Genomic DNA, 14891 nt, shown 5'->3' on the forward strand with positions numbered 1-14891 from the left:
CCAGTATGTCCCCAGTTCATATTTCAGTTCATCCATCAACTCTTGGGATGGCTTTATGCAAGCACATGGCTTTGCTTCGACTCCCCATCGGTTATTGGAAGAGTATAATACTGACTGTATGGGGTTGTGGTAAGCATTACTGAGACAATGTATGCCAAGTGCTTTGAATGCTTAGGAAAGACTCTGTATAAATACCAAGTGGCATTACTGTTTGTTCTGGAGCCAGAAAATAGTTGGTCACACCCCACAATAGTGCAAAGGAATGCTGGGGAAAAGATTTAATGTAATATGTTGGCCTGGATGTGGCGTTTTTAAAGGGGGGGAGTTAATAGAAATTGTATATTCTGAATAAAAGGGCAGCAATTTTAAGGAGAGAAATTTGCAATAAGCTGATCTGTATTGATGAGTAAGCCATTACTGTTTGGTTTTAACATTATTTTAAACTGATGTGTATTTTATTTTTTGTTTTTATGGGTCCTGTTTTTGTAATGGCTTTTGCTACACAAAATAAAATTTGTTGTTTGTTGTTGTTGTTGAATAAAAGGGGGGAATTAGGAATTATCCTGTGGAGTATACACAGACCAGGCTGGTGGTGTCTGTGTCTTTGGATCAGAGGGCTCTCTTTTTATTCCATCCACATCTCTCTCTCTCTCTTTACAATAAATAGTTTACAAATACACCCTTTACAAGTAAAAGGTTTACAAATAATTTTTGCTACATCCCCAATGTAAACAAACCTTACAACCAGTATTCAAATTTATTTGATACAATCCCCTGAAAGACCAAACCACTCACTGTCCAAGTGGGAGATTAACTGTGTCTACATGGCAACATTTTTCCAATGCATCATTTGATTTTTCCAACCAGAGTGAATAGCAATCTTTTGCTATTCTTTTATGGGAGAAAGTAAAAAGGTGCACTTGGAAACAATCTTTGTGGACAACTAAACCTTATCCATACACCTGCTTCTCCAGCATCATTGTGTAGTATTGTATAGTTTTGCTCCTCCTGAGCTATATACTAGGTTGTATTTCTCTGTCATGTTGGAGAGTGATAAAATCTTGATAAATGTGTTTTAGGGTTCTTTTAATACCTGTAGATACTGCAGAAAAGAGTGATGAATGGCAATGGAGCAGTGTAGGGCTCCAGAGCACTGTTACACTGATAGTTTGCTTTTTCTGTTGTGGCTGATGGCAATATCATGAATTCTGTAAGTGTGTTAGAAAAGAAACAGGACATTGATGAAGTCTCTAAAATACATCAAAGTTAATGAGAGCACCAGAAACTTAACAGATTATATAATAATTGTACTGCCCCAAAAGGGCGGATATAAGGGATGAAACTGGTAAAATGAGACTAAGTGAATATATTAGAAACATTGTTTTTCCAGTCTTCCAAGGGAGAACCAACAGGTCTGCAATTGTATCTCTGGAGAGTTGTTTGCCATTCTTCCTCATTTTCCGAAGCACTGTTGCGACAGGTGGTGTTCAGTGGATACCGGAGATGTGGGAATAAAATGATGAAAACTGGACAGTCTAATTTTGACAGATTAGTAAATGGTTTGGTGGCATGAAATATTGGAAAAGGAATCTAATATCAACTGTGAAGGAGATTAACTTAGGCAGGGACATGACATTTTAAGTAGATTTAGTATTTGAAGTGTGCCAGAGTGGTTAGAAAACTGATTGGAGTGCAGTTAATGTATCTGCAATAATGGAATTTCCTGTCTCTTCTATACTTTAGTTTTTATTCTGTTCCACCAATTACTCTATCTTGGATTTTAATGTTTGTATATTCCAAACCATTCATGTTATCATATTTAGGCTTATTTTCAGTTGAAAGCCACTGTAATACAGAAGAAGGGTTTGTCTAGGAGAGACCTATCGTTGGCCATTTTTCCTTTCAAAGTATTTGCAGTTGGACACTAGGAAATTATTTGGGCCTCTGCTGAGATGAGGACATGTAAACATGAAATTTACATGTTTGCCCTTTGCAACTGATGTGTTTCATACTCAGGTGTAAGAACCAGTGTAAAGTACACAGTATATCAGAAGAATACTTCTGAGGGTGAGGGGAAGACAAGAATTGAAAAGCAACTTATACAATGAAAATGAGCCATACAAATGGGAAATGGGAAAATATATGGGGGGGGGGGTAAGGGAAAAATGAGCTCAGAGGAAGTGCCATCCCCCAAAACATTCTTCTCTCAGCCTAGGCCAACTGAACTCAGTCTGTCACATTTGCACTGGAACCACAGCACTGGTGGTACAGGAACTAAGTTGCAAGCCCAAGAATCCCCCTGCCACCACTACCACATATACACACACACCACACACACACACCATGCGTTATACTAAAGAGGCCTGCGTGCTGTCAGCTCCTAGCAAATTTAAACATTTGAGTCATGAGTGGTTCATATCCTTTTCCTCCCAAGTATAAGGGCGTGTCTAATTGGCAGAGATCCTCTCTTAATTTGTCCTCTCTCCCATTTACCCCTTGTGGACATTCCATTTCAGGAAAATCAAGAATGATAAGCAGTGGTCATTGAATTGAGTATGTGGAGATGACGGGAAGTTCTGCTTGAATCAAAAATCATTCTAATTAAACATATCACCAAACGGTACCTATGAGTTCTGTTATGGAACTGCTGGGGGGGGGGGGGCTTTGCTTATCAGAAACCTAAGGCTCTGTCGCTAGAAACATAAACTGTTGATGTGATGGTGTAATGGTTAGAGCGTTGGCTTGGGACTTGACAGATAAGGTTCTAGTCTCCATTCAGCTGTGAAGCTCCCTGGATGACTTTGGACCAGTCACTTACTTTCTGCTTACCCTACCTCACAGGGTTATTATAAGGATAAAATAGAGAGGAAAAGTACCATGTAAGCCAACATGGGTTCCTTGTAAGAGGGGGAAAATCAGGAAATAATCATCATCGCATATGTTGTTGATATGAGTATTGGAATATACTCTAATTGCGTTGTTGAATGCCTAGAGGGGGTCTGTAAACTTTACAGTAAACTGAATGGCTGATCTTATATGTGACTATGAAGAGTGTTAAAACTTGATAACATGAGCAATAACTACATTGAAATGCTGAACAAATTTCAAATATGAGCACTTCAATGTTTAATTAAACTGAACAGATAGAACAATTTTTTGTGCATGTTAAACTTGAGATTGGCTAAATATTCATAACACATATGATACTTAATCATGTACACTGAAAGACTCGATTATATTTATATAGCTTACTTTAAGGAAAATATATTTCCTGCCTCAGGAGATTGCCCTCTGAGGACCTGACTCTTCATCATGATTAATGGTTGCGTTTCAGATACTAGAAATAAAATCAAGTTTCTTTCTTCAAACATCAATTTTTCTTTTTCCACATTACCCTCTCACCTCTACTTTCTGCATTAAAACAAGTCTTTTCCAAAACTGTACAAATGTTTTCCTGTCAGGTCCCATGATAGAATGTTGGGTGAAGATTCCTACTCAGTTCTTAGCCCTAGAGAAGATGTCAGGAACCTGGCAAATGAGTAGGAAAATACCTGAATGTAGGCCTTAAGTATTATAGTGGTCAGATTGAAGGATAAAGCTTCTTCTAGCAATTGGTGAACAGATTTTCAGTAAGACTGATCTTAAAGCCAGGGACTAAGATTTCGTGGAATCAGGAAAACATGGGAAGTCCCTTTCACTAGGACAGGAAGTAAAAAAAAGTGAGATGGCTTTCTCCTGAAGGAACAATTTTTTTTTATATATATAAATTTTTTTATTTTCTACAATACTAAACATACACATTACATCACATAAAAAACACACACAACATACTACATAATTCAGTTGAATACAATATCTTATCTTAATAACATAATCAATACACCTACAGTGCACCCCCCACCACGGGATCTCATTCCTGATTCCAGAATCTCATACTTTCTTATGCTGGTGGATTCCCACTCCCTTTAGAAAATACAAATATTAGGAACTGTTTCCAAATTCCTTCAAAATCATTTGATTTAGCTATACCTCTTCTCCATTTAATATTACTTGTTAATTTATCATTAATAGCTATATCCCATACTTCTTTATACCATTCTTCAATAGAATATTCCCCTTGTATCTTCCAGTTCCTAGCTATAATTAATCTTGCTGCAGTCAACAAATTCGTTATCAGTTCCTTAATTTCCTTTTTACATTTAAAATCTTCTTCAAATAGCGACAGCAATGCAACTTTTGGTGTTCTTTGTATCTTCATTTCAACAATTTCTTCAATTTCCAAAAACACCATCTTCCACAATTTCTGAACATAGTTACATTCCCACCACATATGCAAATACGTTCCTTTAACCCCACAACCTCTCCAACAATTTTCTGTTTGCTGATTGTTTATCTTGTTCAATCTAACCGGAGTTAGGTACCACCTCCATACAATTTTATAATAATTCTCTTTTATTCTTACTGACATATTTCTCAACGCTCTTTGTTTCCATATTCCCTCCCAACCCTGTTGTCCTATTTGTACCTTCAAATCTGTCTCCCAAACCGTTTTACCCGAGTTATCCATTGTCCCTTTCTCCACCAATATTCTATATATTTCGCTCATCAACCCTTTTAACACTGTTCTTTTCCCCCTTTCCTTATCTTTCTTATCTATTAATTCTTCAAACTTTGTTAATTCTCTACACTCTCCATTATCTCTTACCCACTTTTTAGTCCATTGTTCTAATTGCCTATAATTTAACCAAGTTAACTTTTTATCCTTCAAGACCTCTTCTATGTCCTCTCTTGTACCCATTCCTCTTAACCAATCTCTTAATTTCATTTTATTTTTTTCTATTAAAACTTTGCTTAATCTACTCTTTAATTCCTCCGGGAAATTCTTCAACAATATTACCGGTGACAAGGGAGAGCTGCTCGGAAGCAGCGCCCCTTTATATTTACTCCAAATTTCCCAGTGAAACCTCAAAAGCGGATTATTTATACCTTCCACCCATTTTTTTTTCCTTCCATAAAAAAAACATTTTCTAATTTAGTCTCTATGTTACTCATGTTTTTTTCTTCCATCCAATCTAAGTTCCCTAATCCTAAAATTGCCTCCACAATATATCTTAATCTATTGGCTACATAATATAATGTAATATTCGGGAGACCCAATCCTCCCTTTTTTTGACTCAAATACCATTTACTTTTATTTACCCTCGCTTTCTTATCACCATTACAAAAATTATTTATAATCCTTTGCCAACTTTTTAACTCTAGTTCTGAAATTTTTATTGGTAGCATCCTAAACACAAAATTTATCTTTGCTAAAATTTTCATTTTTATTAATGCTATTCTTCCAAACCAGGATAAATTTAACCTTTTATATTTTTCCAGTTTTACTAAAATCTCTTTTTTTAAAACATTTAAATTTTCTTTCTCTAAACTCTCTAACTTCTGCGTAATTTTTATTCCCAAATATCTAATCTGAGTCTTAACTCTCATTTCTCTTCCCCTTTCTTCCCAATCTTTCTCTTCTTTTTTAGTATAATTAAACAACATCCTGATTTAGACCAATTTATTTTTAACCCCGTAATATCCTCAAATTCTCTCAGTTGCTGTTTAATTCTCCCCATCTTCTCTATTGGATTCTTTATCGTCAACAAGGTGTCGTCTGCAAACATGTTCAGTTTAATTTCTTTCATACTACCTATTCCTTCAATCTCCTCATCTTCTCGTATTGCATTCGCCAATAATTCCATTACCATTACAAATAGGACTGGTGAGAGCGGACAACCTTGCCTTGTCCCTCTGGCTAGTCGTATCTTATCTGTCACACCATCATTCACTACCACTACGGCTGTATTTTGAGAGTATAACTGTTCTATTATCGCTTTAAATTTATTTCCAAACCCCTCCTGAAGGAACAATTAAAAGCAAGTATCCCAGGATGAGTTCCCAGGGAGCATACTCTGATTAGTAGATTGGTGAAGGCTTTTAATATCTTTATCCTGAACTCAGCATCCACACAAGTCTAATCTTAGTGCCTAATAAAGGTATGACAAGTGATCCATCTCATTGCCTAGCAGATGTCTGCTAATGGGATATTGTCCCCAAAGAATGCTGAGGTGGGGGTTGTCTGAACAGAATGGGCCAAAATCTTCTCAGAAACTCTTTCTTCTGATTCTCTGTTAGCTTTAGTGACGGCTCCAATGTCTCATAAAGAGCCAGTGTGTTATAGTGTCAAATTAGGAATGAAGAGTCATGGGTTTAAACCCCCACCTAGCCGTGAAGCTCTCCGGATGGCCCTGGGCCAATCACAGTGTATCAGCTTAACCTGCACCAGTTGCTGGGGAACATGGGTGGGAGGGTGCTGTTTCACTATGTCCTGCTTTATTGGTCCCTGGTCGATAGCTGGTTGGCCACAGTGTGAACAGAGTGCTGGACTAGAAAGACCCTCAGTCTGATCCAGCATGGCACATCTAATGTTCGTACGTTCTTAACCTACTTCACAAGATTCTTCTTCATGGGGAAAATGAAACACATATGCTGCTCTGATAAAATAATATAGGAGGAAGCCCCTCCCTTGAGAGGAAGCTCTGTTTCTGCCTCTAGTCCCAGAGGAACTTCCTTATTGTTTCAGGATGCCATTCTCTTATAGAAATGAGAACAAAATATATGTTTCTCTGTGGAGTATCTGAAGACTCTAGAGGCAAGTTTGTTGGTTCATGCAAGGCACCCAGGGGAGATAGTGGAAGTGTTTCTGGTTTTGTTTCAAATTATTACCTTACAAGCAAGTAGTGTGTGTGTGTATATATATATATACTCTCACAAACAGAAAATAAAGTATGTGCATGTGTATATGTATATGTACACATAATACACAAACACACAACAATTTCCTTTGTGCTTTGGTTTGAAGAACACCTTGGTTCATAAGGTTATAGATAGTATACTGTACATAACTTACAGTAGTTCAGCTGTGGGTCTGGTACTGTACATTTTATTGAATCAGCAGTACAGTGATTTAATTTTCCATCCTGTGTCTTCTTTCATAGGAGACTTGAGATAGTGTGCAGGAAATTAAATTGTGTACTTCCTTTGCTCTAGAAGATTAAAAAAATCCCTGTATATTATATTTCTCAATGCTGAGGTTCTCACCCTGTCATTAGAATCCTGCAAGAGTAGGAATGCACTCCTCTGTTTATGACTTTTTATACAGCATTATGATGCTATGCTGGGTGCGTGTGATGTCTCCCCTAAAAAAAATACATATGAGGCTGACCTTATTTTTTTCTGGGAGTTGCCCAGTACAGTTGCTGAATACAGTTGCCCAGTAGCTAGGCAGCTCCATTTGCCAACATAGAATAGTATCTAATTTATCTAATAATCATAGACCATTTTAGTCTGTGTGTTATGATTTGTTTCCTCTGCATTTGTTTTTGTATATTCCTTTTATGTAAATCTTCCCATGAATTTCTACTGCAGGGCAGTATGGAGTGTTTGTAATAAATAAAATAGTGCAATCTTATTTAGTCTCTGTCAGCTATATTATTTAGCCTTTGTTAGCTTCAAGGCATCAGGTATTAGAAGTTGGAACTTGGTTTGCTTGATTTTTAGAAGTATGTTTTTAATTTGCAGTTGCAATGAAAACATGATCTGTGGCTTTGTCTGCAATAGATTTTAAAAGCATTTCATCTTACCTTTTGTGGCACAAAAAAGTATTTGCTCATATGATACACATTTCAAGGGAAATCTGATCAGGAAAGGTGAAGAAAACTGATTACTTTATAAAACAACTAGGTCAGACAGATTTCTGGACACAGTAAAATAAAATTTAAATATATGTCAAATTGTCTTTAGGTTTTTAAAAAAGAAGAATGCTTTCCATAGGAATTTTGGTCTTGAATGGGAGGTGGATCTCAGATGTTCTGTATTCCAAATTGGGCTGCTCAGTGTGTTTCATAAGTTCTTGTCTTCAAGTGAACATAGAGTTTTATAATACTTGAAAAATTCAGTAGTATCTGCCCCAAATGCTTGTAAATTTTTAATTTGGCAGCTTTCTTCTGAATCACAAAGGGAAGGTCACTTTATTGGAAATTAGAAACTGGCATCACAGCCAACTAGTTGACTTCTTCTGATGCTTATTTTGCTTTGTACTTTGAAATTACGTGATTTGTAATTAGCACACAGAACTCTGGAAAGATGCCTGCAGTTCCAGAGTGAGCTTTCCACAGCATGTGTGTTCTGCTTCCTTCCCCCTCCCGTCCTCTTCTCAGTCCCTCCTTCCTTTGGTACCGCCCCTTCCATGCACCCTGTAGCCAGCAGCAAGACAGCTGTGTTTGATCATAAACCACTTACAACTCCAGGCTCCCTGGAAGGGGAAACTTTAGCGTGAACAGCACGATAGGTCTGCGTCCTGTTCTGTCCTCCATCTCCTACTAGGATCTAACGAAAGAGCGGGTTGGTGGCTGCGAGTGTCTCTGAGGCGCCCAAAATATTTCCAAATGCATTTAACTCCTTGAGAGATGCTTTTTCCGATCTCGCAGAAAAGGAAGGGGGTTGTGAGGAGAAGAGAATGAAGGCATAAAACTAAGGCTCAGCTCTCCCAGGCAGTTTTAGTCGCCAGAAGATCGTTACAGCCTGTCTGTTCTCTGTCTGGCGGTAAACTCTGCAGTGTTTTAATGAGTATTTTTCAGCAATGGATTGTTTGTGAATCGGCACCCAGGTTGTTGTGTGTGTGTGTTTTGTTTTTGTCTCTCTTTAGGAGACCCTGTGCATTGTTAATTTTTAGGCTGTCTAAATGTTGAGTGAAAATGGCTGTCTAGAGCAAAATGTGCAAGATAGGAAAAGCACAGAAAAGAAGGGGGGGTTGAATCTTCTGGAGCAAAGCTTGGAATCCTTAAAATCCATAGAAAGCAGTCAAGCCTTGGAAAGTCTAATCATGAATTCTGGAGTTGCCCTGAAATATGGAAATGACTCTGCAGAACTGAGCGAGGTAAGTGGCTTTAGTGTCCTTGTTTTTCATGCTTCTTAGATTTTGTTTTCCAAATACAGTGTGTTCCTTTTTGGGTATCCACTCTGGAGGTAATGCAATTAAAGATTAATGGATATGTATACCTTGTTCTGACTTGCAGCACTACCCAGGAAATGATCTGAGATTGAGTCGTAAGGATTAAGTGGTAAAAGGCAAACGGTTGCAACTGTACAGAAGCTCCCCCCTTCACACTCTGCTTCAAGGAATCCCCCCACCTCCTGAGTGCAGTGTTTTCCACACAGTATTCCTTTCTGCAGTAGGTAAAGTGAGCAGAGAGATTCCAGTCAAAATCAAGCATATGGTAGCTAATTTAGAATAGGGAATAGAAAACTAATATTAAGACAGCAGCTTCAGCAAGAAATCGTGTGACATGGCTGTTTATATTAAGGCATGCTCAGGTGAAAGATATATAATTTTAGCTGACAGATTAAATAAGTCCTGTGAAGAAGTGGGGATGTCTTGATGGCAAGATCTAAATAATTTCTCTTGGTTGTTGAAAATTATATTGTCTTTGCTGTCCGATTTTATGGTTAAGGCTGAAATTGTCTGCACACTTATTGGGGAGTAAGTCCAGAAGAACTCGGCTGGACTTATTTCCAGGTAAACCTGCAGAGGCTTCAGATCTGATGACTATTGAGATGCACACCTTCATCACTAGGAAATGCCCTGAAATCTGTCACAAAATACAAACTTTTAATGTCAATGCCTATTATTTAGCCATCTTCAGTTTTTCAGTGGATATGTGATCTTTGTTCTTTCTCTTTTAGTGTGTGCATATAAAATATTACATAGAAAGAAGGACAAAATCTATATGGATGATGATGTTTTATAGAGTTATGATTTCTGGCTTTTGGTCAGTTAGAAAAGAGAGGTTTACTCAAGTCACAGACTTGAAATGTAAAGGCACCAAGGAAACAGGGATCCTGTCAAATTTGGGCAAAGGGAAGAGAAATAGATATGACCAGGTGATAGTTCTGTATTATGCATTTTTGCATTACAGTATTGCATTTTTAAGCCTTTATTTTCCACTAAAATTATAGCCTTTTAATGATAACTGGGAGTTCTGCAAACTTCTCTGATCAGCATAGAAACACCAGGCACTTTTCTAAGTTATAGTTGTTTGCTTCAGAATTCTTGGCCAAAGCTCTCCTTCATGTTTGCCATTGTTATTATACAGAATGCAGGATACTGTTGAGTAAATTTCTTTCTTTTTGTCTGTCATAATGATCTAAAGGCATGTCTCATAGGATGAGAAACATGACACCTATTGTAGGTAAAAACAACAAACCTTCAAAAGCTGTATCTTGGCATGAGTATAGCAGCTGTTGGGGATAACATTCAAGTCTAACCTTGATCATGCATGGACTTCTAAAATCATGCTCTAATGTGGATGGGATGAAGCTAGGACTCTTACACTGGAATCTTGAACACGTTCATATGTTGTATTGACTCATTTCTAAGTGTCCATTTTTTCACAATGCAAGCAGTCTAGTTCTGCTCCTCTGCTGATCCATTCCATATTACAATTATCCTTCTGTGTATAGAAACTCACAGTGGCCCAGTGACATGGTTTCTCCCATGACATTGTTATTGTGGACCACTGTAACACTAGAGAGGAATAATCTGTGGTGGGCCTGGTGGCACTAACAGTGGTTTGTGCCACTGCAGATAAAGCAGAATCTTGTATTGGTGAAGCAGGAGAGAGCTACCTAGTTCCGTTCAGTTTAGCAGGTTAATTCTGCATAATGGATAAGAAGTGCATGGTTATACACAGATGAATGGACTCTTGGATATTCCAGTGCTTTGGAATGCTATGTTTGGCTCTGGCAGAGATAATAGTGGCTGCTGTTTTGATTCTAGGGATGAGTCCCAAAAGCTCTTATACCAGTGTTGGGACTTAAAGCTATTGCTGATCACTCCAGCAGTTTGATTCTGGAGCTGTGAATTACACTTCTAGTTGATTTTGGGCTGATTTCAAAGATTTCTTCTTCTTTTTTTAAAGTGAACTATCTTCTGGGTTTATGAGTTACATCAGTGATAAGGAAGAAAATTACTTTATGAATCCATTGCAGGAAATATTTAATTTTCTCTGCTTTATGTTATAATATTAGCTCTAATCCAAAAGCCATACTAAGGTAATACCTTCATCAAGATAGACCAATATATCATTCATGAGCAAGCTTTTTTAAATTATTATTTGAATAGAACTTTAACCCACCTTATGATATTTTTAATACTGGAGAGACTTATCTAGGGTTATATAAGGACATCATGATTTATACTGTCTCCCACATTTTTTTACTACAATTCATAGATACAATGCTGGGTCACTTGATTCTAAATTTCAACGTTTTACCCAATTCCATTCTAATGTTAGGCTTATCTATCCCTGGTTCTCCTCTCCCTCAGTGTGTGTGTGCACATATGTGTGGTTTATTGAAATATTCTGATGCCCTGTCATCATGGCTGTTGTATCTGTTTTCTCCTCCCTCTCTCTTAAATCCTCTGCTCTGTTTGTCATTTTCTCTCTTTCTCTCCTGCTCCTGTCTCCCAATGTGCTTGCTCTCTTGTAGCTTTTGATTACATGTACTTGGCCACCGGGAGACAGTAGTGTGACGGTCATTAAATGAAACTGAGCTGTCTGTGGTTGAGACTTTTACTAAGGTTATGCAATTCTACGAGTGTCTCTTTGTAGTAATCACAATTCTACGAGTGTCCCTTTGTAGTAATCTTAGTTTATATACAAATCATCTGATTCACACATGAGATTAGCAAGAGTGTTCTTGAGATGATTCACAGCCAGAATATGCTTACTCCCATCTCTTAGTATGGATGATTAGCATGAAAGGCAGTAGTCACATGCAGGCTACAGTCAACAAGTACTTGGATATAAGTAATTCTTGTTCAACTGTGGCATAAACCCAAAGCAACAAAAGGGATCAAAAGATGCAGAAAATGTGTAGGGGAAATGACAGGAGAAAGCTGTGTATGGTATCATTTATTCATGAAAGACCCATTTTTGAAGTGGGTTTCAGCAGGTCTGTTATCATGACTTATACATGCCAATAGAGGAAGTTTTCCAGAATGGTGGGCAGATCCAAAAGCCTTATTTTTATTATAAAGATAATTTTCCCTAAGAAGGAAACATATTGAAAAGAAAAGATGCTGTCCTTTCCTGCCCAGCTATTATATAACATTTGAATTGGCCTAATAAAAAGATAAGGATTTCATGTAATATTCATCTTGTAGACAAGAGATACTAGTTTCCATCACAATCATTAGACTTGTGAGAGGGCAGCCTCCAAAGCTTTAAGTAAACCCTATTTTGAATGTGGCTTATTAGATTGGCCAAATGGTAGAGCAAATATTAGTCAGAGATAACGTAGGGATGCTTTCAGTTAGGAAAAAAGTACTTCAGGCTCAGGATAATAAATTGTATTTCTGAATACTTTCCAAGGCATGATTCTACTTGTTATAAGTGATGTGCCATACAGGTAAAAGATCTGTATTGCATTAACTGGAACAGGTTTTGTATGAATTTCAAGTTGGAAAGAAAATGTCACAGGTGTATCATGCTGTCCTTCATTTTGTACTATTGAGCATGTTTATCCTGTTTTGGTAGTCATGAATATACTGTGCCTGGGACATTGTATCACATTATAATGGGACTACATTACACCAAAAGTTGCAAGTATCTCATGTTAATACCCATTCTGGACCTTTTTCATAGTATTTCAAGATATGCCATTAGCCAGTTTTTTGTTTTTTTGTGGGGGGTGGGGAGGGTAAGTGAAAAATTCAGACATTTTGGCACATAAAAATTCTGTGCTCCTAGAATAATGGTGTTTGTGAGGTTACAGCCAGCCACCTGTATATAATTCAGATGGGAACTCCTACATGAGTACTGTCTTCTGACTTGTAGCTTATACTGCCAACAACTTTAATACAACTCTTCAAGAATGAGCCTTCCATGCTATTGTGTGATTTCTAAGTTCTGAAGGGACTTCTCTATAACACAGAGCCAAAGTATACTTAAAACAGGAGTTCTGATTCCAATGAATGCGTAATATGGTAGTCCCATTTACATGGCAGAGTGAAACCACTTCAGTCACTCCTTCCTGTGTTACTAGCATAAAATGAAAAGCCCTGGACCAAGTTCATGCTGCAACTGTATTAATGTTGGTATGTGGAGGAGGTGAGGCATGGTCCTTAACTTTTCATGTTATGGGTGGTTCAGGAAGCAGCAGCAGCACTCTTATGAATCTCTCATACTTCTGAAATAACACATCAGGCTTTAGTCATGGAAACAATAGTATTATCTCTCAGCATTTTTCTGTAAACTAAAGATAAAGATTGTATAGTGTTTTCATCAAAATATATAAACAATGGTGCCGGTGCATTTCCATTTGTATCAGATTACACATTTTTCAAAATTTGTGTTTGTTAATATTTCAGGATCTGCCTTCTATGGACGGAAGGTCTCCACTCATGAATGAGGAACGTCCTCCTGGGATCCTCTTCACCCATGCACCACAGCACACCACATTCAGCAGGGTTGCCCAGCCCTCTATGTACCAATTTCAGGGAGCTTAAGGGCTTTCCATAGGGAGAAGGGAGCACATAAGTCCACTTCTGCCAGTTCAGTTGCTCGTGTCTAAATCTGGATCCAATCCTTCAAGTTTTAGAGTTGGTGGAGCTATAATGACTCTTATAAATAGAGAAAGATTCTGGAAATAGGAAAACCTCTCTGATTAAGAATAATTGTAATTGTCTTTTGATAGGATTTTAAAATTAGTTGCTTCATTTTGTAACCTGTCAGTCCCATATAATATGCTATATAGCATTATCATCATGACAGCCATAAAAGCTAGGCATTGGTATCCATTAATAACCTGGAAGCCATTGATGACTTTTGGGATTAAATATTAATCAGTAGGGCTGAATCTTACAGTTTGTAACTTACAAATTCTGATCAGAAAAAAATGGGTGGCCTTCCCAAAATCTATTTTACTTTTAATGTTAGCTTATGAGATGAGATGCACACATATGAACAAATGTTCACATTATTTGGATATTTTTTACAATTTACATGTACTATTTATATACTTTTGGAGTAATTGTCTTGCAAAAATCCCCTCTGTTATGGCAGTAGTTTAACCCTTTCATGCCAGATCATCTCCAATCTTGCAAATGAAACACACTACTAGCATGGCTAGTAGTCAGGAATGCTGACAGTTATAGTCCAGAGTATCTGGATGGCATCAGTTTGGCTAAATTAGAAGGTTATCTAAATATTTCCTGCTTTTAATCTCAAAACTGGATCAACATAGAGCCAATTTCTATGCTTGTTCTTCATATAACAAAATGTCGAAAATGTTTGTTCACAAAGATATGTGGAACAAAAGGGAACTAGATGTTTCAAAGCTTTTTCACCTAACTTCTTATAATCAGGAAAAACCTTCACCCCGAATTGGTCCAGTCTATATTCTTTGAAAAATGTTTTCAATGAACCATCACAAGTCACGTCAATAAGTGCATCTTGGTCTTCCGCAGATAGGGTTGTTAGTTGTACATCACTACATTCAAAAGGATTCCTTATCCATGAGTTTTCAGGATTACGTGCAGGGAAGCAATCTCTGAAGCTAGTCGCTAAATCACGCAGGTGCTCAGTGATGTTATATTTTACTTCTGGTAGGAATTTGTCGTCAGCATACTCCAGAAATGAATGGTGAATATGTGAATAGTGCCATGGACCCCCTGGGTGGGTTCCGCAGACCCCCTGTGGTCTGCAGACCCCCAATTGGGAACCACTTGTCTATGGGCAGTCCTCCATATATTTGAAGATAGATATTATAGCACCTCTTAATATCTT

General features: G+C 37.6%; 1 protein-coding gene across 2 annotated transcripts in view; it reads left to right on the forward strand.

Moving 5' to 3' along the window:
- The window catches only part of MCC (MCC regulator of WNT signaling pathway), a 238381-nt gene that overhangs the window by 53602 nt on the left and 169888 nt on the right, over nt 1-14891 (forward strand). Inside the window, exon 1 of one of the 2 annotated variants that reach the window (XM_063129520.1) lies at nt 8352-8980. The exons of the other annotated variant lie outside the window; for it this stretch is intronic. Within the exon in view, the coding sequence (XP_062985590.1) occupies nt 8786-8980 (195 nt within the window). The 5' untranslated portion in view covers nt 8352-8785. Of the gene's footprint in view, nt 1-8351; nt 8981-14891 lie in introns of those variants that run through there. 2 annotated transcript variants of the gene reach the window in all.

The sequence above is a fragment of the Elgaria multicarinata genome, chromosome 6 (genome assembly GCF_023053635.1).
Source record: "Elgaria multicarinata webbii isolate HBS135686 ecotype San Diego chromosome 6, rElgMul1.1.pri, whole genome shotgun sequence".
NCBI classification, from domain to species: Eukaryota; Metazoa; Chordata; class Lepidosauria; order Squamata; family Anguidae; genus Elgaria; species Elgaria multicarinata.